The 21,518-nt window shown below is 40.7% G+C and overlaps 1 protein-coding gene and 1 non-coding gene across 3 annotated transcripts in view; both read left to right on the plus strand.

The window, feature by feature from the left end:
* Positions 1–21,518, plus strand: part of LOC101344421 (phospholipid-transporting ATPase IB) — a 685,896-nt gene that overhangs the window by 381,183 nt on the left and 283,195 nt on the right. For both annotated transcript variants that reach the window (XM_023740920.1, XM_004386566.1), the window contains exon 25: positions 19,692–19,875. In XM_023740920.1, coding sequence (XP_023596688.1) covers positions 19,692–19,875 — 184 coding nt within the window. The remainder of the gene's footprint in view (positions 1–19,691; positions 19,876–21,518) is intronic.
* Positions 21,181–21,251, plus strand: TRNAG-CCC (transfer RNA glycine (anticodon CCC)). Its single transcript has one exon. It is a non-coding gene; the product is annotated as a tRNA-Gly (tRNA).

The raw sequence follows: 21,518 nt of genomic DNA on the forward strand, positions 1-21,518 counted from the left end.
AGGAGTGCCAGACCTCACCTGGCGGGAACTGGCACCCTTCAGGCTGGATGGGCTTGCATAAGCAGTGAGGCAAGCAGTGGCGCTCAGGAGGCGTTTTCCACATCAGGAGAGACCCAGTGGCAGAGAGTATACTTGAGCATCCAGAACCAGTGAAAAGCAACACTCAGTCAGCAAAAGATAAGTACTTGCTGGCCTACAGCATGGATCAGAATACACCCCTTTTGGGAAACACCTCTGTCCCATTTACCTCCCAGCTCCCTGCTCTGCACCGGGTCCTAGCTGACTTTGGCGATTGCTGCATCCCCTGGGCCAAAAGTAGGACCCATCACATGCCCTGAGACATTCTCCTGGCCTTGTAGAGGGAACAAATTAATAAACAGGGAAAAAATAATCTGCCAGCTCCCCTAAGTCAGGAACTCAGGGTAAGCACAACTCCTGTGCCCAGTCACAGACAAAAGAGGTCCATGGACTTTGAATGTCTTTCATTCCTGCATAGACCTGTGTGGGCCATTTCAACAGCATAGGCCCTCATTAGCACAGTACAACAGGGTATATACCTGAAGCCTAACTTCAACTGTATCAGCTATATGGTGGAGTGGCAGGTTCATGACATTTGATACCACTGTGCCCCTTAAGCAGGCTCCTCACCGACCCACATCAGGGGCCTGAGGACTGGTGGCTTCACCCACACCACCTAGCCATGACAGCGTTCCAAGAATAAGTGGTGCCTTCTCGTCCTCACAGCCAACATTGGGTGTCCATAGTCCGGCTGCAAAACCCAGCCACCTAGGATCTCAAGAAAGTTATTCAAGAGCATAATGACAAATTTAATAGGCTGCAAGAATCCACATAGAGACAGCAATCATAGAAATCCAGAAGATTAACAATAAAATTTCAGAATTAGACAACTCAATACAAAGTCACAGGAGCAGAATTTAGGCAATAGAAGTCAGAATTAGTGAGACTGAAGATAAAGCACTTGACACCAACTTAGATTTGAGGAAAAATCGATAAAAGAATTTTTAAAAAATGAAGAAAATCTAAGAATTATGTGAGACTCTATCAAGAGGAATAACCTACAAGTGGAGTACCAGAACAGGGGGATAATTGTTGAACAGAGAGAATTGTTGAAGATTTGTTGGCAGAAAACTTCCCCGATATGAGAAGATATCTACCCAAGATGCTCATCAAACTCCACACAAGGTATATCCCAAAAGAAAGTCACCAAGACATATAATAATACTTGCCAAAACCAAAGATAGAGAATTTTAAGAGCGGCTATGGATAAACAAAAAGTCATCTACAAAGGAGAGTCAATAAGACTAAGCTCAGACTACTCAGCAGAAACCATGCAGGCAAGAAGGCAATGGGATGACATATATAAAACCTTGAAGGAAAAAAAAATGCCACCCAAGAATTATATGTCCAGTAAAACTGTGTTTCAGATATGATGGGGGAAATTAGGGCATTTCCAGATGAACAGAATTTAGGGAATTTGCAAAAACCAAACCAAAATTATAAGAAATACTAGAGTCCTCTGGTTAGAAAATCAATAACATCCGATAACAACCCAAGACTAGAACACAAGACAGAGCAACCAGATACCAACCCAGATACGGAAGTCACAAAAATAACTCAAAGCTAAAATACTGAAAAGAGGGAAACAGACATGTAAATGTGTAAAAGATGACAACATTAAAACAAAAAAGAGGGACTAAAAAATGTAGTCATAGATCTTTCATATGGAGAGGACATGAAGGCTATATAAAGAAGTAACAGACTGGTTTAAACTTAGAAAAATAAGGGTAAATATTAAGGTAACCACAAAGGAAACTAACAATCCTACACATCAAAATAAAAAGCAAGAAAAATATAAAGACTCAGCAAATACAAACTGAAGAACGATGAAAACAAAATCATAAAGAAAAATGACACAGCACAGAAAATTAAGTGGAACAAAGAAACTGTCAACAACACACAAAAAAAGACATCAAAATGACAGCACTAAACTCATACCTATCAATAATTATGCTGAATGTAAATGCACTAAATACAGCAATAAAGAGACAATGGCAGAATGGATTTAAAAAATGGTCCATCTATATGCTGCCTAGAAGAGACACACGTTGAACTTAAAAACACAAATAAACTAAAATTCAAAGGATGGAAAAAATTATATCAAGCAAACAACACTCAAAAAAAGAGCAAGGGTGGCAATATTAATCTCTGACAAAATAGACTTTAATGTAAAAGCCACCACAAAGAATAAGGAAGGACGCTATATAATGATTAAAGGGTCAAGACACCACGAGGACATAACCATAATAAATATTTATGCACCCAACAATAGGGCGCCAAAATACATAAAATAAACTCTAACAGCATTGAAAAGAGAGATAGACGGCTCCACAATAATAGTAGGAGACTTCAACACACCACTTTCAGTGAAGGACAGTCCATAAAGAAGCTCAACAAAGACAAGGAAGAGCTAAATGCCACAATCAACCAACTTGATCTCATAGACGTATACAGAACACTCCACCCAAGAGCAGCCAAGTACTTTCTTTTCCAACGCACAAGGAACATTCTCCAGGATAGACCAATTATTAGGCTATAAAGCAAGCCTTAACAGAAGCCAAAGCATCAAAGTATTACAAAGCATCTTTTCCGACCATAAAGCCTTAAAAGCAGAAATCAATAACAGAAAAAGCAAGGAAAAAAAAAAAATCAGACACATGGAAACTGAACAACACCTTGCTCAGAAATTACTGGGTTATAGAAGAAATTAAGGATGGAATAAACAAATTCACAGAATCACATGAGAATGAAAACACATCCTACCAGAACCTTTGGGACACAGCAAAAGCAGTGCTCGGAGGTCATTTTATACCAATAAATACACACATCCAAAAAGAAAAAAGGGCCAAAATCCAAACATTAACCCTACGACTCGAACAAGTAGAAAGAGAGCAGCAAAAGAAGCCCTCAGGTGCCAGACAAAAGGAAATAATAAGAATCAGAGCAGAATTAAATGAAATAGAGAATAGAAAAACAATTGAAAGAGTTACCAAGACCAAAAGCGGGTTCTTTGAAAAGTTCAAAAAATTGATAAACCATTGGCCAAACTGACAAAAGGAAAACAGGAGAAGCAAATAACCCAAATAAGAAATGAGATGGGCAGTATTGGAACAGACCCAACTGAAATTAAAAGTATCATAACAGAATACTATGAAAAATTATACTCTAACAAATTTGAAAACCTAGAGGAAATGGACAAATTTCTAGAAACTCACTACCTACCTAAACTAACACAAACAGAGGTAGAACAACTAAAGAAACCTATAATAAAAGAAGAGATTGAAAAAGTAATTAAAAAACTCCAAACAAATAAAAGCCTTGGTCCAAACTTCCAGAGAAGAGTTAACACCACTACTACTACAGGTATTTCAGAGCATAGAAGAGGAGGGAATATTCCCAAACTCATTATATGAAGCCAGCGTAACCCTGATACCAAAACCAGGTAAAGACACCACAAAGAAAATTACAGACCAGTGTCCCTGATGAACATTGACACAAAAATGCACAACAAAATTCTAGCCAATAGAATTCAGCAACATATCAAAAAAATAATTCACCATGATCAAGTGGGATTTATGCCAGGTATGCAGGGATGGTTCAACATTAGAAAAACAATCAGTGTAATCCATCACATAAATAAAACAAAAGACAAGAACCACATGATCTTATCAATCGATGCAGAAAAGACATTTGACAAAGTCCAACACCCATTCATGATAAAAAACTCTCAACAAAATAGGAATAGAAGGGAAATTCCTCCACATAATTAAGAACATTTATATAAAGCCAACAGCCAACATCATCCTAAATGAAGAGTCTGAAAGCATTCCCTTTAAGAACAGGAACCAAACAAGGATGCCCTTTATCACCACTCTTATACAACACTGTGCTGGAGGTCCTAGCCAGAGCAGTTAGGCTAGAAAAAGAAATAAAGGGCATCCAAAGTGGTAAGGAAGAAGTAAAAGTGTCTCTATTTGCAGAAGATATGATCTTATACACAGAAAACCCCAGAGACTCCACAAGAAAACTATTGGAACTAATAGAAGATTCCAGCAAAGTATCAGGATACAAGATCAACGTACATAAATCAGCTGGATTCCTCTACACCAACAAAGAGAGCTTCTAAGAGGAAACCACCAAATCAATACTGTTTATAATAGCCCCCAAGAAGATAAAATACTTAGGAGTAAATCTAACCAGAGACGTAAAAGACCTATACAAAGAAAACTACAAGACACTACTGCAAGAAACCAAAAGAGACCTGCATTAAGTGGAAAAACATACCTTGCACATGGTTAGGAAGACTCAACATTGTGAAAATGTCAATTATATCCAAAATGATCTACAGATACAATGCAATCCTGATCCACATTCCAACGGCATTTTGTAATGAGATGGAGAAACAAATCACCAACTTCATATGGAAAGGGAAGAGGCCCAGGATAAGTAAAGCATTACTGAAGAAGAAAAACAAAGTGGGAGGCCTCACACTACCTCATTTTAGAACCTATTATACCACCATGGTAGTCAAAACAGCCTGGTACTGGTACAACAACAGATACATAGACCAATGGAACAGAATTGAGAATCCAGACAAATTCATCCACCTATGAGCAGCTGATATTTGACAAAGGCCCAAAGTCTGTTAATTGGGGAAAAGACAGTCTCTTTAATAAATGGTGCTGGCGTAACTGGATATCCATCTGCAAAAAACTGAAACAAGACCCATACCTCACACCATGCACAAAGTTAACTGAAAATGGATCAAAGACCTAAATATAAAATCAAAAATGATAAAGATCATGGAAGAAAAAATAGAGACAGTGCTAGGAGCCCTAATACATGGCATAAACAGAATGCAAACCATAAGTAACAACTTCCGGGCAACATGGTGTATAGGCAGAAGCACCACCATCCCTCCATGGCAGAAATCTGAAAAAACTAAGCCAAAGGGAGAAAATGGCAATCCTAGAAACCCTAAGCATCTAATGAAGAGATAAAGAACTCAGCCAAGCACTGAATGGAATAAGAAACTGACAGAGAACCGAGAGCGAGGAGAGATACACGCAGAGGTCCCCCCCATCAGCTAACGCAGCACAAATCCACCATCTTGGACTCCTATCAGAGACCAGTGAACAGGAAGTATGAGAAAGCAGCTTCATGGAACCTCCAGCAGGAGACAGAACACTGGTAACCAGTGATATACACTTTCCCACCCCCTACTCTTCTTTACCCCACTCGGCCTCCTCTGCTTCCTGCGGCCATAGTCTCTTGGCTGGGAGGCATCAGCCTCACCCCGGTGTCACTTGGATTCCACACGCCTGCACTGGCCAGCTTCCTAAGTGCCATTTGTTGGCTGCTGGTTTTGCTTTTTTCCACTCTTTAGATTTCTTCCTTACCCATCACCACCTCCCCCTCCTTTCTCTCAAATACCTGGCTCCGTGCGCCATCTTTGCTTCTTCCTGAAAGATTTTGAAATGACACTCAAATATGAGACTGCTTCCTGGCCCATGCTGCCAAGCTGGTGGGATCCCAGGGCTTTTTTGTTCGTTTGTTTTGAATTGATTGTTTGTTTTCTTTTTCTATTCTCGAATTGGGAGCCCATTTTAGTTGGGCAGTACTGTGCGGCTTGGGACCTACCCCCTCAGTTTGCACAGACGTGCAGCGGGATCCCTGAGAGCATTTCTTTTTTCTTGTTTTTTTTTTTTTATTTTCTGTTTTTTGGGGTTTTTTCTTGTTCTTTTTCTTCTTAATTTGTTTTGTTTTCTTTTCCCTCATTTTCCATTTCTGTCTTTCTTCATTACTCAGTTTTTCTTCTCTCTATACTTTCCTTCTCTTCCTGTCTCCTGAATACCTGGCACTGAGTGACACCTCTACACCTTCTAGCCAGGCTGTACTTAACAGCCTAGGAGCAACTTTCCCAGACCTCATAGCCACATCAGTGGGATCCCTGGGAGCTTTGCTTCTTTTTTTTTTTCCTTTCTAATTTTTATTTATTCTTTTTTTTTTCTTTTCTTTTTTTCCTTCTTCTTCTCTTTTTTGTATTTCTCCATTTCATAGTCTGTCATCTCTGCACTCCAACGGCAAGCTCCCCTAGCACTCTTTTTTGTTTGTTTGAATGTTTTTGGCTCCTGTTCGTCTCTCCTCTCTCTCCTCTCTCCCATACCCATCTTAGCTCCACACATCACAATCTCCCCGCTCCATCCTGCCTACCCACACTGTGCACTGAACATCACACCACCAAGCAGCCCAGGCACGGCCTACCGGAACCTGCCCTGCACTAATAACCAGCCCACCCTGGTGGCCGTAGTAAGTGCCACAAACAACCCATCCCAGCAACTCCTCTTCAGCTAGACCTGCCCTGCTGTACCATATATGAGTGACTGACCCTGCCAGTTGGAGAAGGAGGGGAAAAGTATTGTGCCCACAGACGAGCAAACAGCAAGGAACACACAGCCTGTCTGCTCAGACATAGCCAAATAAAACAAAAAAACAGGATGAAACAAATCTACAATCAATAAACAAGAAAAGTAACTACTGAATGCCCCGAACACAGCAGATAATACAAAAACATTTACAAAAACAGGACAGGATGGTTCCAGTAGGCATTCAAAATAAAACACAACATGACCTTCCAGTAGAAGAAAAGGCACTAGAACTACCTGATAGGGATTTCAAATCTCTAATATTCAGAGCTATCCAAGAGTTGAAGCAAACAGCAGACAAAAATGAGGAAAAAATAGACAAATTCATGGAAAATGCAGACAAATTCCTGGAAAATACAAACAAAAAAATGAAAGAATTCAGGAAAATAATGCAGGAACAAAAGGCCAAAATACATTCACAACTAGAAATCATACAAAAACAACAATCAGAAATCCAAAAGATAATAAGATTTCAAAAAATGGACAGTGTCATAGAAGGGCTGAGGAGCAGGTTTGAAATGGTGGAAGACAGGATCAGCAAAATTGAAGACAAACAGTTGGATACAACTCTGTTTGAGGAAAAATCAGAAAAAAGAATGAAGAAAAATGAAGGGACCCTGGGAATTATGTGGGATACAATCAAAAGCAAAAATTTGCGAGTGATTGGCGTTCCAGAACACAGGGAGAAAACAGAAAGCACAGAGAGGATCATTGAAGAACTGCTGACAGAAAACTTCCCCAATATCATGAAACATGAAAAGCTGGTCATCTGAGAAGCTCAACGAACCCCATGTAGGATAGACCCCAAAAGAAAATCACCAAGGCATATCATAATCACGCTCTCCAAAACCAAAGACAAAGAATCCTGAGAGCAGCTTGAGGGAGACAAAAAGTCACATACTGAGGAGAAACAATAAGGCCAAGCTCAGATTATTCGGCAGAAACCATGCAGGCAAGAAGGCAATGGGATGACATATATAAAATCTTGAAAGAAAAAAATTGCCAGCCAAGAATAATATATCCTGCAAAACTCTCATTCAAATATGACAGTGAAATTAGGACATTTCCAGATAATCAGAAATTAAGGGAATATGTAAAAACCAAACCAAACTTACAAGAATTATTAAAGGGAGTCCTTTGATCTGAGAACAAACAACTTCAGCTCACAGGCTGAATCTAGGATGCAGGATCGTACCAGCCAGATACCAGTCTAGGAAATGAACTCTCAAGGACTATCCAAAACCAAAAGAAATACAACAAGGAATCAGAGCAGTTAATCTGTAAATGACAACAACATCAGTACTATAAAAGAGGGAAGAAACAGTGTAGGTATAAAACCTTCTAATGGAGAGGAAGGCAAGCCGCTACCAAGTAATAATGGACTGCTTTGGACTTAGAAAGATAGGGGTAAATTTCATGATAACCACAAAGAAAGTTAACAAACCTACTGATAAAAATAAAGAGGAAAAACAAAATCTCAGTGAAAACAAAACCTACAAAAACAAAAGAAATGAAAAAAATCCACAAACAAGAGGAACTCAGCACATGAGAGTAAGAGGAACAAAGAAAACATCAGCACCACAAAAAAAAAAAGCACTACAAAATAACAGCAATAAACTTACACCTATCAATAATTACACTGAATGTAAATAGCCTAAATGCACCCATAAAGAGATGGAAAGTGACAGAATGGATAAAAAAAAAACAGGATCCATCAATATGCTGCCTACAAGAGGCACACCTTAGAAACAAAGACGTAAATTTATTAAAAATCAAAGGTTGGAAAAAGATATATCAGTCAAACAACTACCAACCCATAAGTAACAACGCACAAACACTGGAAGAGAAACTAGGTAACTGGGAGCTCCTAAAAATCATTTATGCTCATCGAAAAACTTCACCAAAAGAATAAAAAGACAACCTACAGACTGGAAAAAAACTTTTGGTGACGACAAATCTGATCAGCATCTAATCTTTAAAATCTACAAGATGCTGCAAAACCTCAATAACAAAAAGAAAAATAACCCAACTAAAAAATGGGCAAAGGATATAAATAGACACTTTACCAAAGAAGACGTTCAGGTGGCTAATAGATACATGAGGAAATGCTCACGATCATTAGCCATTAGAGAAATGCAAATCAAGACTATAATGAGATACCATCTCAACCCAGCAAGGCTAGCATTAATCCAAAAAACACAAAACAATAAATGTTGGAGAGGTTGTGGAGATACTGGAACACTTATACACTGTTGGTGGGAATGTAAAATGGTATGAACACTTTGGAAATTGATTTAGTACTTCCTTAAAAAGCTAGAAAGAGAAGTACCATATGATCCAGCAATGCTACTCCTTGGAATATATCCTAGAGAAATAAGAGCTGTCACACGAATAGATATATGCACACCGATGTTCATTACATCACTGTTAATGATAGCAAAAATATGGAAACAACCTAGGTGCCCATCAAGGGATGAATGGATAAACAAAATTATGGTATATTCACACAATGGAATACTATGCAACGATGAAGAACAATGATGAATCTGTGAAACATCTCATAACACGGATGAATCATTACGCTGAGTGAAATTAATCAGTTGCAAAAGAACAAATATTGTATAAGACCACTATTATAAGAACTCAAGAAAAGGTTAAAACACAGAAGAAAACATTCTTTAATGGTTACAAGGGTGGGGAGGGAGGGAGAGGAGTATTCACTAACTAGATAGTAAACAAGAATTAGGTGAAGGGAAGGACAACGCACACTACATAGGAAGTCAGCACAACTGGACTAAACCAAAAGCTAAGAAGTTTCCTAAATACAACCAAACACTTTGAGGGCCAGAGTAGCAGGGGTGGGGGCCTGGAGACCATGGTTTCAGGGGACATCTAGGTCAATTGACATAACAAAGTTTATTAAGAAAATATTCTGCATCCCACTTTGTTGAGTGGCGTCTGGGTTCTTGAAAGCTAGAGAGCAACCATCTAAAATGCATCAAATGGTCCCAACCCACCTGGAGCAAAGGAGAATGAAGAACACTAAAGACACAAGGAAAATATTAGCCCAAGAGACAGAAAGGACCACATAAACCAGAGACTCCATCAGCCTGAGACCAGAACTAGATAATGCTCAGCTACCACCAATGACTGCCCTGACAGGGAACACAGCAGAGAGCCCCTAATGGAGCAGGAGAAAAGTGAGGTGCAGAACTCAAATTCTAGTAAAAAGACCAGACTTAATGGTCTGACTGAAACTGGGGAACCCTGAAGGACAAGGCCCCCTGACTCTCTGTTAGCCCAAAACAAACCATTCCTGAAATCAACGCTTCAGACAAAGATTAGGCTGGATTATAAGACATAAAATAATACTGGTGAAGAGTGTGCTTCTGAGCTCAAGTAGATACATGAGACTAAATGGGCAGCTCCTGTCTGGAGGCGAGATGAGAAGGCAGAGAGGGACAGGAGGTGGTTGAATGGACATGGAAAATCCAGGGTGGAAAGAAGGAGTGTGCTGTCGCAGTATTGGGAGAGCAGCTAGGGTCACATAACAATGTGTGTATGAATTTTTGTATGAGAAACTAACTTGAAGTGTAAACTTTCACTTAAAGCACAATAGAAAAAAAAAGCCTAGCAGGTTTTTAAGCATATCAGGAGAACACAGAATCGAGACCACTGGCATGTTGAGCAGGAAGTTTGCAAGCAGTATCAGTCTCTAGACCACAGCATTTTGACCTGCTTTCCGTGGACAATAAGTGTAGATCCCATGTGGAAGTCCAGTCACTTTTTCAGTGAGTTCATTCTCGCTAAATGGGAGTCATAGTTTTCTTTTCACAAACACACAGGAGCTGCATCGATAGCATTTTCCTAGGTCTATTACTTACATGGAAATTAATACATTTTTGTTTACATAGAACTGTATTTTTCCCCATTATCCATAGTTATGATTAGAGATGTAATTAGTCCTGCAATCATGATTTTGGTATTTAGTTGCCATTTGTTGAATGTCTGCAGTACGGATAGTGGAATTAGACATCTGGGGTAGGATGAGAAAAGGGAAGGATTGGAAAAGAATGAAAGGTACCACCCCTGAACTTGTGAAGGTTAAATACAAACTCCCATATTATGAATACAATCACCTACTCTGAAAAGAGTTTATAGAAATAAATATACCTAGTGAATAATTTTGGTATCACTCTAGAAACTTCCATAATCCATGTTATACCCCGGTGGGCTGCCATTATGTCTGTTCTTTCATGATGCAGCTGATGAGGTTCCAGAAAGAACACTAACTTCAGTCATATGGAATTGTGCGGGAAACCCCATCTTTTATATGATCAATCAAGAATCAAATGTGATTTTGACATTTTCAAAGATTGAGAGAAATCTTTCCAAAGGAGACACAGCACAATCAGTGACGTCACTAGGGTTAGCATCACCCAATGTGGTAATTCATGGTGTCACCCCCCATGCCAATTACCACAGTATTGTAGCTAAAACACCAGACTAATTGACAAAATCAGTAACTACAAAAACACCAGTAGCAACAAAAACAAGAGCTTGCTTGTAGTGCGTGCAGACAGCACCACTTGATTCAAAACATCATTGTAATTGGTTAATAATGACAACTCTGACCAGAGCACATTAGAAGGTTCAAAAAGTAAATTAGCATGTAGTTTTAGAAGCTGGGCTTATGAAATTTTTTTTGTTGTTATAACTAACTACAGGGTATTTTTTTTTTAATATTTTATTGTACTTCAGGTGAAGGCTTACAGAACAAATAGTTTCTCATGAAACAGTAGTACACATGTTGTTTATGACATTGGTTAACAACCCCACAACATATTAACCCTCTAAATTCTCAACCTTTTTTTTTTTTTTGTGAAAATACACGTAGCCAAAGATACACCATTACAAAAATTTCTACATACACAGTTCAGTGACATTGACTACGCTCTTCCAATTGTGCTGTTATTCTCACTTAAGATGAAGGCTTACAGAACAAAATAGTTTCTCATTTAACAGTTATTACAAATGTTGCCCTATGACAATGGTTAACAATCTCACAACACATCAACAATATCCTTACTCAACCTTGTGTTCCCTATCACCAGCTTCCTTGTCCCCTTCTGCCTTCTGGTCCTTATCACTGGACTCCTGTACCTCATTAGTCTCATTTGGTTTTATGGGGCTGTCCACTCCCAGGCTGAACAGTGAACCTTGGAGGTAACTTACCAGTGAGCTAAAAGGGTGTCTGGGGGCCATACTCTCGAGGTTTCTCCAGTCTCCTTCAGGCCAGTAAATCTGGTCTTTTTTTTTTTGTGAGTTAGAATTATGGTCTACATCCTTCTCCAGCTCTGTCCAGAACCCTCTGTTGTGATCCTGGTCAGAGCAGTCAATGGTGGTAGTTCAGGCACCATCTAGCTGTACTGGACTCAGTCCGGTGGAGGCCTTGGTAACCGTGGACAATTAGTCCTTTGAACTAATCTTTTCGTTGTATCCTGTTCTCTTCATTCTCCCTTGCTCCCGAAGGGATGAGACCAGTGGAGTATCTTAGATGGCCGCTCACAGGCTTTTAAGACCCTACAGGGTATTTTTTATAAAAAATAATTTCTGTTGAAACACTGCACAGAAGTTTATTGAGAATCATTTTGGTGTTACCCCCTCTGACAGTGTCACCAGTGCAGTCCACACCCCCCAACCCACCTAGTCACGCCACTGACCATAACACTTTAATCTTAGAAGAAATGTTGGGATAGGAAACAACCCTTACCTGCTGAAGCAACGGCAGCTGGAAATGCTCTTCCCTGAAAGTAAGAGCGTGATGCTCATTTAACAGTCAGGCATATGGTGCTACACTCTTAAATCCACTATCTTATGGATTGTTTTTTTTTTCTTCTGCAAGCACTCATCATGCTTTTTAAAAAGTGCTACACCCTAGCCCCAACCCTGTGAGGCTACCTCTTGTTCAGACACTGCATTCTTTGAGATAAAAACTCAGTTGCTTTCACCATTCTTTAGTTGTTGCATCTTACTGAGGTACAATCTCTATGGCTTCCTTATTTATATTATTTTTGTTGTTGGTAGGTGCATCGAGTCAATTCTGACTCATAACAGCCTCATGTGACAGAGTAGAATTGTCCCATAGGGTTTTCTTGACTATAGTCTTTACGGAAGCAGATCACCAGGTCTTTCTCCTGTGGAGCCAGTGGGTGGGTTCAAACCACGAACCTTTCAATTAGGAGCCAAGCGCTTAACTGTTGTACTACCAGGGCATAGCTCTTCTTTATGTGTAGGTTTTTGTAGTGAGGGAGCACTTAAACAAGTCTACTTTAGAATTCTTCAGTGATTGAGTTTAAATTTCACTTCTCTGTGCGTACAAATAAGCTAGCCACATGTAGCTACTGGGTTCACCTAGACCCAAATCCTACCCCCATCCCATCTCAGTCTAACATTTGCCATGTGCTCTAGGGACCATCCCCAGCTGTCAAAATCATCTGCTTTTGGAAATTGGGGCTACAGTGAGATGCATCAAAAACTGGGACATAATATTTAATTTTGAGACAGCCACACATTTTGGGTCGGGGCACAGATATAGGGTGTTTCAGAAGGGAATGACGCCCGGAGGGCACAGGCAGCTGGACTATAACCTGAGTGTGTCAATAAATCTAAAGAAAGAACACAGCAGCCAGTGAGGTGCTGCTCAGCCATGGGCCACTTAGTAAACAGACACGTGGGATAGTTCGATTATTTTTAGATTTTAGACTTATATATTAGGGGTGGGTATATCTACCAAAAATAGGAGATTTTTAAGGGTGCTGCAATTTTAAGCCTTTAGGATAACTGACTGCTACAAGAAATAAGGAGTAATATTTTGTTTCATTTTTTTAATTAAAAAAAAAACCTTTTCCATAGGATAATATCTAAGTTAACAGAAAATAGAAGCTTTCACAAATGAAATCATCTGATATGCTGACAGCATTTTGTTTTAGAGTTAATTATTATGTATTTTAAAGAGCCCAGGTAGCACAATGGTTAAGCGCTCAGCTGCTAACTGAAAGGTTGGTGGTTTGACCCACCAGCCACTCCATGGGAGAAAGATGTAGCAGTCTGCTTCTGTAAAGATACAGCCTTGGAAACCCCATGGGGCAGTTCTGCTGTGCCCTATAGGGTCACTATGGGTAGGAATCAACGGCAGTGGGTATTGTGTATTTTAGATTTGGGATAGATAGGTTAGGCTTTACATCATTAAAAAATAACTTATGAAGTCATGTATGCCTTATTTTGGTTAGTCTTTTACCCTCTTATTCTCTTACAGGAGACACTCAGATTGGAAGGGTATTTTAATTGAAACCCCAATGAAAATTTGTATTTACTACATTTTGGTTTAAAATCAAAGAACCTACATATGCAAAACTTGAAAGAAGGGTGTAAAGTTCAGTACTTCTGCTAATTAATTGTTAAATGTCATTCTATGAAATTTTTATATATATCGTGCTGTGGAAATTTAAGCTTAGCTACTTGAAACATTTGACTTAGAGATGACTTTTGATATTATGTAGGCCAGTGCTAGCTAATGTAGCGTGGGTCCCAAGCAGTGTCAGTGTCACCTGGGACCTTGTTAGAAGTGTAAATTCATGGTGCCACCCCAGACTTCCTGAATCAGACTCAGTATTTTAGCAAGCTCTCCAGGTGATTCTGATGCTCACTTAAAATTCGAGAAGCGCTGATCTAGACCAGTCATCTTCAAACTTTCTTCCTAGTCATAAAGATTGTCTGTATGGAAAAAAGAAATTTGGAACCCCAACCAGTAAAAGTATTTAGTGGATCTGGTTAATTAGCAAGTGTTGTGGCTTTGGTTCAAGTTCTCTTGGGTATCCATGGGTGGAGTTCCTTGTAGCCCCTCTGGCTCAACTGAGCACAGTTTGCAAAACAGTAATCTAGATCCAGCCCCTCATTGATAAATGGGGCAGCTGAGCTTAAGTTTGCTCAAAACACTATTGAAGATCAGAATTTAAGAACGTACCCTGAGACCAGAGCTTTTGTAGATCTGCTAAAGTAATGCGTGATCATTCATTCTCCAAAAGCATTTACTAAAGGCTTTGCTTAAGTGTTAATATTTGAAATAACTGTATGGAGCTAGTTTTTAAATTTCAGGAGTACATATCCCATAAAAGAGACATTCTAGGATACTGAATTTTAAAAAAAATCTCCAAAGGAGAATTTATTTCTCATTTTAGAATCTATTGTGTTAGTCATAAAAATAGATAGAATACCTCTCCAGGTGATTGAAGATCTTTGATTCATATTTTTATTCATAACCCATTGCTGTCGAGTCAATTTTGACTCATAACACCTCTATAGGACAGAGTAGAACTGCCGCATGAGGGCTTCCAAGGGGGTAGTCTTTACAGAAGCGGACTATTGCCTGTGAAGTGGCTAGTGAGTTCAAACCACCATTTTTTCAGTTAGCAGTCAAGTGCTTTAACCGCTGTGACACCAGAGCTTCTCTTTTTATTCATAATGCAACAACATAGGTTAGAGAAGTGCCACAAACACCTAACTTGGCTGAGATGTGGTCTGGGGTTCTTATTTTATGGCCTGAACGTGTTATATGCTGGGAATACTTATTACGTGTGGCATATGATTCCAAGTCACAAACTGAGATTAAGAGGGAGCTGGGTTGTACTTTGTGGTAACTTGGCATACTGAAATATTACATGTGGCTGAGGCGTAATGGTGCCTACTCTGTTCTGTAGAAATTAGCTGTTTGACATCTGTTTTGAACCCCTAGTGTGTGCTAGAATTATGTTTTTTCAAGGCATTACAGCTGAGGGCATAATAAACCCTTGATGAGAATTTCGTGCTCCTAGAACACTGGGATGTGACTTGGCTTATATACCCCAGTCAGGTTTTCCCCTCATTTTTGCTCTTTGGGAAAAGACAGATGTTGGACGTTCATATATTGTACTTTAAGTCATTGGAGTCATTACTCAACTAGTTGGAGATGCAAATCCCAGAGTGACAAATGTAGTGAGTATATCTGACTTGCTGCTTGTCTCACATCAGTTGGCTTACAGCTAAACTCCCAAATAGAAAAGTAAGGACTTCAACCTCAGAGAAAACCTTGGATCTGTTTAGCTCCTTCCCTGTCCTCCACCACAGTCCTCCCAGCCCCCTACAGCAAGATGTTCACATGGCTGAGCTTTCAAGGCCACAGGCAACCTGTCTGCTCCTCTGGCTCCCGGTGCCCTGTGGTATCCGTGGCTACCCTGCAGGCTCCTTTCTCTCCAGACCACCCTAGGTTTGCTGATAAATCAGCCAGCTTGCTTGATCTCTTTGGTGGCTTATAGAATCTCAAGGAATTAGGCCTGTCTCAGAGCTGTTTTTAAGTTTCTGTTCCCTGTTCTCTTGCGATAGCATCATGGATGCAGAAGACGAGTAAAGGGGATAACAGCTACAAGATGATACCATTAGATGAAGTTATACCTCAGTGGATGAGTAATTGTATGTCACACGTGATTTATGTAATCATAGAGAATAGGGATTCATGCTGAGGTTTCCAGATTTTCTAGATTCCCTGGATTCACAGTGCCTTGGTGGCGTAGTGCTTAAGTGATCAGCTGCTAACCGAAAGGTCAGCGGTTTGAACCAGCCTCTACAAAGGAGAAATGTGTGGCAGTCTGCTTCTGTAAAGATTACAGTCTTGGAAACCCTCTGGGGCAATTCTACTCTGTCCCGTAGGGTCTCTGAGTCAAAATTGACTTGATGTCAACGTGTGTGTGTGTGTGTGTGTGTGTGTGTGTGTGTGTGTGTGTGTCTAAGTAATTTTTTGTGATTCCTTTAAGCCAAGAGAAAAATCAGTTTCTATTAAATAGCAGTAGTTGTTGTTAGTTGCTATCAAGTCAGCGTTGACTCATGGCAAACCCACGCACAACAGAACAGAACACTGCCTAGTCCTGCATCTCCCGTGATCAGTTGCAGATCAAACCATCGTGATCCATAAGATTTGCACTGGTTGGGTTGATTTTTGGAAATAGATCACCAGGCCTTTCTTCCTAGTCTATCTCAGTCTGGAAGCTCCACTGAAACTTTTTCAGTGTTACAGCAACACACAAGCCTCCATGGACAGACAGGTGGAGGCTGCATATGAGGTGCATTGACCAGGAATCAAATGTGGGTCTTTTACATGGAAGGCAAGAATTCTACCACTGAACCACCAAATGTCCCCATGTTAAGTATAAGTTGTTAGGGTCAAACAATTTAAGAAGTACTTATGCCCTAGCAACTTAGCAAACATCTGAAGCATTAATCCACATAAATTAAAGGAAATAATACTTATTTTAATCCTTCAATAACCATAATCACTTACCGGTGGTATTTGGGCATCTGATGAGCTCTGCACAACTTCTCAAACCTTGGAGTCTGACTGGACACCACCTCCCTCATTTCCTGTCCCACACTGATTTTCACACGGTACTTGCTTTTTATCATCACAGCCATGAAAACCCAGGTTCACAAAGATACCTGATCATGCAAAAGAATGTAGCATGTTGAAACCGTGAGCTACCTTAAGCTAGTATTTCATACCAGTCCCGGAGAGATGTCACTGTGTTTTCCCTTGAAAATTTAAAAGATCTCGTTGCAGCACCCCAGGCCACCAACAGACGCAGTTTGGGAACCACGGGTCAGGAGGCAAGCAATTCTCAGATGTGTTCAATTGTTTTTTTGTTTGTTTTCAACAACTGAGGTTTCCTATGCTAAGTGCGGGGTGGGCGGTAACTGCTGTTTTGCCTTTGACAGCCAGCGTAATGATTTCACACAAATACATCCCAGCCATCTCACGAAGTGGATGGTTCTTGTTTTTTCCATTTTATTTGTGAAAAAACCTGGACTCAGAATTATTTTCCCTCCTTAAATAGTATGAGGCATGGAAAAAGTTCATGCACAGTTATTTAACTTTCACTCCTAGGGTGTTTTCTCTATGCTGTATTTGATGTCTGCTTCTACTGAGTTCAAAAATGGAAGAAGTCACACTTGCCTAGCAAGTTGGAATTGTGGGCTGTGTCTGCCAATAAGAAATGTAATGAGAGAGGAATATAAAGACCAACCCTTGGCTCCGAGTAGCAGTTGCAGGATCTTGGAAAGAATAGATACAGCTTAATATCCCTCTGTGTTAAAAATTGCTTACGTTTGGTTGACTGGAAGTTCATCAATAATCAACAGTAAAGCTTCCAGTAATTTTATATTCGGCTGCCTTAAAGGAAGTTTAGTGTTTGATACTAGGGAGATGATGATTCTGTTCTACTCTGCTCTCAGCTGTCTTGAAGATCATTCTTGGAGGCTATTTTTAAGTTCTGAAGCATGCCAATTAAATTGTGGTTGAATGACCTGAGAATAGTTAGCCATCAGAAACTGAGCTCTGGGGGGAATGATCTGATAGGGGTCTTCATATTTCAGCCTTCCAAATATTTGAAAGAGGGAGAATGCTTGTTCTGGTCTAGCTCAAAGGGTCAAATTAGTGCTTTGAAGTATGCTCAACAACAGAAAAAGTAATAATAATAATTTTTAGTGATTGAAACTTCCCCAGAAGGGAATGAAGTCCCATCATCGAAGACCCTTGTGAAACATGATAAAAAGGATATTGGATCGTAAGCAATGGCCCCGAGAGCCCTTTCAGCCCTAAGATTCTGTTTTTCTAACTTCCTAATTTCTTTTCTTTGTAACTTAACAAGGCTTTTCAGAGTACCTGTGCTTTAAATTCAGCCTGCTTGCTTTCCAGAGTGGATAAAATGAAATGTAAGATAAATTTTAGATTAGTCTGCTGGGAATAGGTATTTTTGTGGGTTGGAGGCCATATGAGAGGTCATAGTTCTTACTGGGAAAGCCTCTGAGTGCCCATTCTAGTTTGTAAGGATAGTCAGTGTATCCAGTCTTTAGTGACTGGCAAGAAAAATGCATAGTAAATGTTTGCTTAATGAATAAGAAGAGCTGTGTGTGTTTTCCCCTTTCCTAAAGGAGTCCCTGGGTGGATCAAATGACTAAGCGCATGGCCCCTTGTCTAGATTTTGTTAAGGTTTCAGGGGAAGATGGAGTCTGTCTGCTTGAAATGTCTGTAGAATAACAGACCTGCATTTACAGTTTTTTGAGGAATGAAATACCAAGGTTTTTTAGCTTGTGGGTGCTGCTTCTAGACCTCCGGGAAACCCAGAAAGGTCTTTTACTTTGTGTGTGTGTAAGTGAATCAGGGGTTTTCCAATAAAGTTCCAAATTTAAATATCAGCTTACCAATGCAGAATATAAAATAAATCAGTCCTGAAGTACTAGGAGATTTATCATGTTGTTATATTATCTGGTCTTAGACTCTGAACAAACAATTCTTTATAATTAAAGTGCTGTGTTTTAGACCCCATAGACTGATACTTGGTCAGACTCTGCTTCTCCCCTGACGGCTTGTGGGCTTATGGAAAGTAGTCGGCCTTCTTTGATTCTTTGTGGAAATCCAAGGGATTACCACTTGGCAAAGGCTGCTCTCATCTCCGCTTTGGGGCTGTGCTTCTCCATCGGTCCCACTATAGTAGACCTTCCCCGATAACTCCCATTCTTGTGGCCTTCTGCCTTGGCTACCCTTCAAACATTGTTTCCATCTCTGGATTTCTTTGTAGAGCTAGATGAGAAACCTTTTCTCTTTCCTCTTACTCAAGCCCTTCTCATGCCCTGCCAATTTTCATTTCCCTTCTGTAAAAGCCAATTTTACAGACAATTCCCTTGCCAGCCCTATGATGTGTCTGATGAACAGCAAACCAAAAACAGAGTCTCTGCGAGTGTTCTGATTTATTGGGAAGATGTTTCCCAAGATCTCTGGACCTGAGCGTCACTGCCTTTATCATTCAGGAGGTCACACATGCACCTGAGCAATTCACCCTCCTGCTTCCCACTTAGAAAGATGATTACAAATGGGCTGTATCTTAACTCAGTTTTGAGTTGTGCATTTCATCTGTGAAGTTGGCAAACACTTAAAAGTCACCAGCTACTGTTTTCTGAAAGCTTCTTTGCACATGAGCTAAAACGTATGTATGGAGTTTGGAAATTGTCCAGTAACTGCCCTTTTAATGCAGCTCAATGTAGATCACAGCTGTTACCCCTGGAAAGCCAGGAGGGTAAGAACTCCTCTTTATTCTCTTACAGAGTGTCTCCTCTGCAGAAGTCTGAAATAGTCGATGTGGTTAAGAAGCGGGTGAAGGCCATCACGCTCGCCATCGGGGATGGGGCCAATGATGTGGGGATGATCCAGACTGCCCACGTGGGTGTGGGCATCAGTGGGAACGAGGGCATGCAGGCCACCAACAACTCGGACTACGCCATCGCCCAGGTGAGAGCAGGCTGAGCAGCTGGCCCGTCCTGTTGATAGGGAAGTCAGCTGGACCAGAGGCCTGGGGTTAACCTCTGTCCTACCCCAAGAGTGTTGCCACCTCTTTTGAGCCTGCTGTATAGGTGAAATTGCCATTGCGTTCGTGTTTCTCTGTCATTTTGATCTTGTGCATTTTGGAGGTCCTGCCCTGCTGGTTGGGTTTCCTTTTGCCAGTCGTGGGGTTGGCCAGGATGCTCTGTCCCCCAGGCGAGAAGCCATCCATGACTGCTAGGCCTCTGGTCCTGCTAATAATAACTCCAGTGTAGCGTTTAGTCTTTTCAAAAATGTGTTGCCTTAATCCCATGAATACAGGGAATAAGGGCTTTTGCCCTTCACGCTAAAACCATGGGCTACATATACAAGTTCAGGAGCCACATACAGCCCAGGCTTGTGTTCTGGTCCTCTGCAGTTTCTGGCTCCACGCCCCTGCACCCACCCGCCTGAAGTAGACACCTGCACTAAATCACCTCACAGTTTCTTTCAGCTCCACAGCTCTGTGAGTGCAGCGAGGAATGACAAAATCCTCATGAGAAGTGGATGAAATCAATCTTCTTCCTTTGTTGCTTTCACATAAATTCTCAAAATAATTCCTAAAGTAGGTAGGAGAAGGAATTCTGATGTCACAGGTGGGAAAACTGGGGCTCCCCGTCATCAGGTGACCTGCCTGAAGTCCAGGCGTCAGCCGGTCGGTGTTGGAGAACAGCAGACCTGTGTGTGAGCAGGGCACTTTCCCAGCACACCTGCCTGTTGCCTTTCCCTAGGCAACTGCTCCATGGCCGTTGGGAATTGTGCTTCCCGTAGTCTGTCAGCAACTCTCTGTGTTATACACTCCAACATTATTAAATACTTGAGTTATAGCATCATGCAGCTGGAAGGGATCTTGAGAGGTTCCCTAGGAGTTCCAGGCAAGTATTTGTGTCTTTTCCTTTAAAATGTCTGGGGAAGGGAGATTCCACGAGCTTGTTTACTGGAATGGAATACTAAGAGATGCGGAATCCTGAGTGGTTGCGCTCTTCAAATTAAAAGGGTCAAAGAAGGGCGGAGCGGGGAGCAGGTTGTGTAACTCTATTTAGGGTTTTTTTTTCCCTCCTCCAGTATAATTGCTGCCTTTGCCAAAGGAACTGGTAAATGGTCTTCATCTTCTCCTGTTCATGGTCTTTTATGATTAAGCAGAAATCATATTATTTCAGGACAGTATTCCTCCTTGCCTTCACACCCTCTCCACCCAATAATGTAATGTACTACATCTAACTTAATTACTATGAGGCATTGGTGGTTCAGTGGTAGAATTCTTGCCTCCCATGTGGGAGACCTGGGTTCTATTCCCAGCCAATGCACCTCATGCACAGCCACCACCCATCTGTCAGTGGAGGCTTGCATGTCGCTATGATGGTGAACAGATTTCAGCAAAACTTCCAGACTAAGACCAACTAGAAAGAAAGGCCTAGCAATCTACTTCTGAAAATCAACCAGTGAAAATCCTGTGGATCACGATGGTCCGATCCTCAACCAGTCATGGGGATGACACAGGACCGGGCAGCATTTTGTTCCCTTTTGCATGGGATTGCCATGATTTGGGGGTTGATGGCAGCTAACAGCAACTT

The sequence above is a fragment of the Trichechus manatus genome, unplaced genomic scaffold (genome assembly GCF_000243295.1).
Source record: "Trichechus manatus latirostris isolate Lorelei unplaced genomic scaffold, TriManLat1.0 scaffold00168, whole genome shotgun sequence".
Classification (NCBI taxonomy): Eukaryota; Metazoa; Chordata; class Mammalia; order Sirenia; family Trichechidae; genus Trichechus; species Trichechus manatus.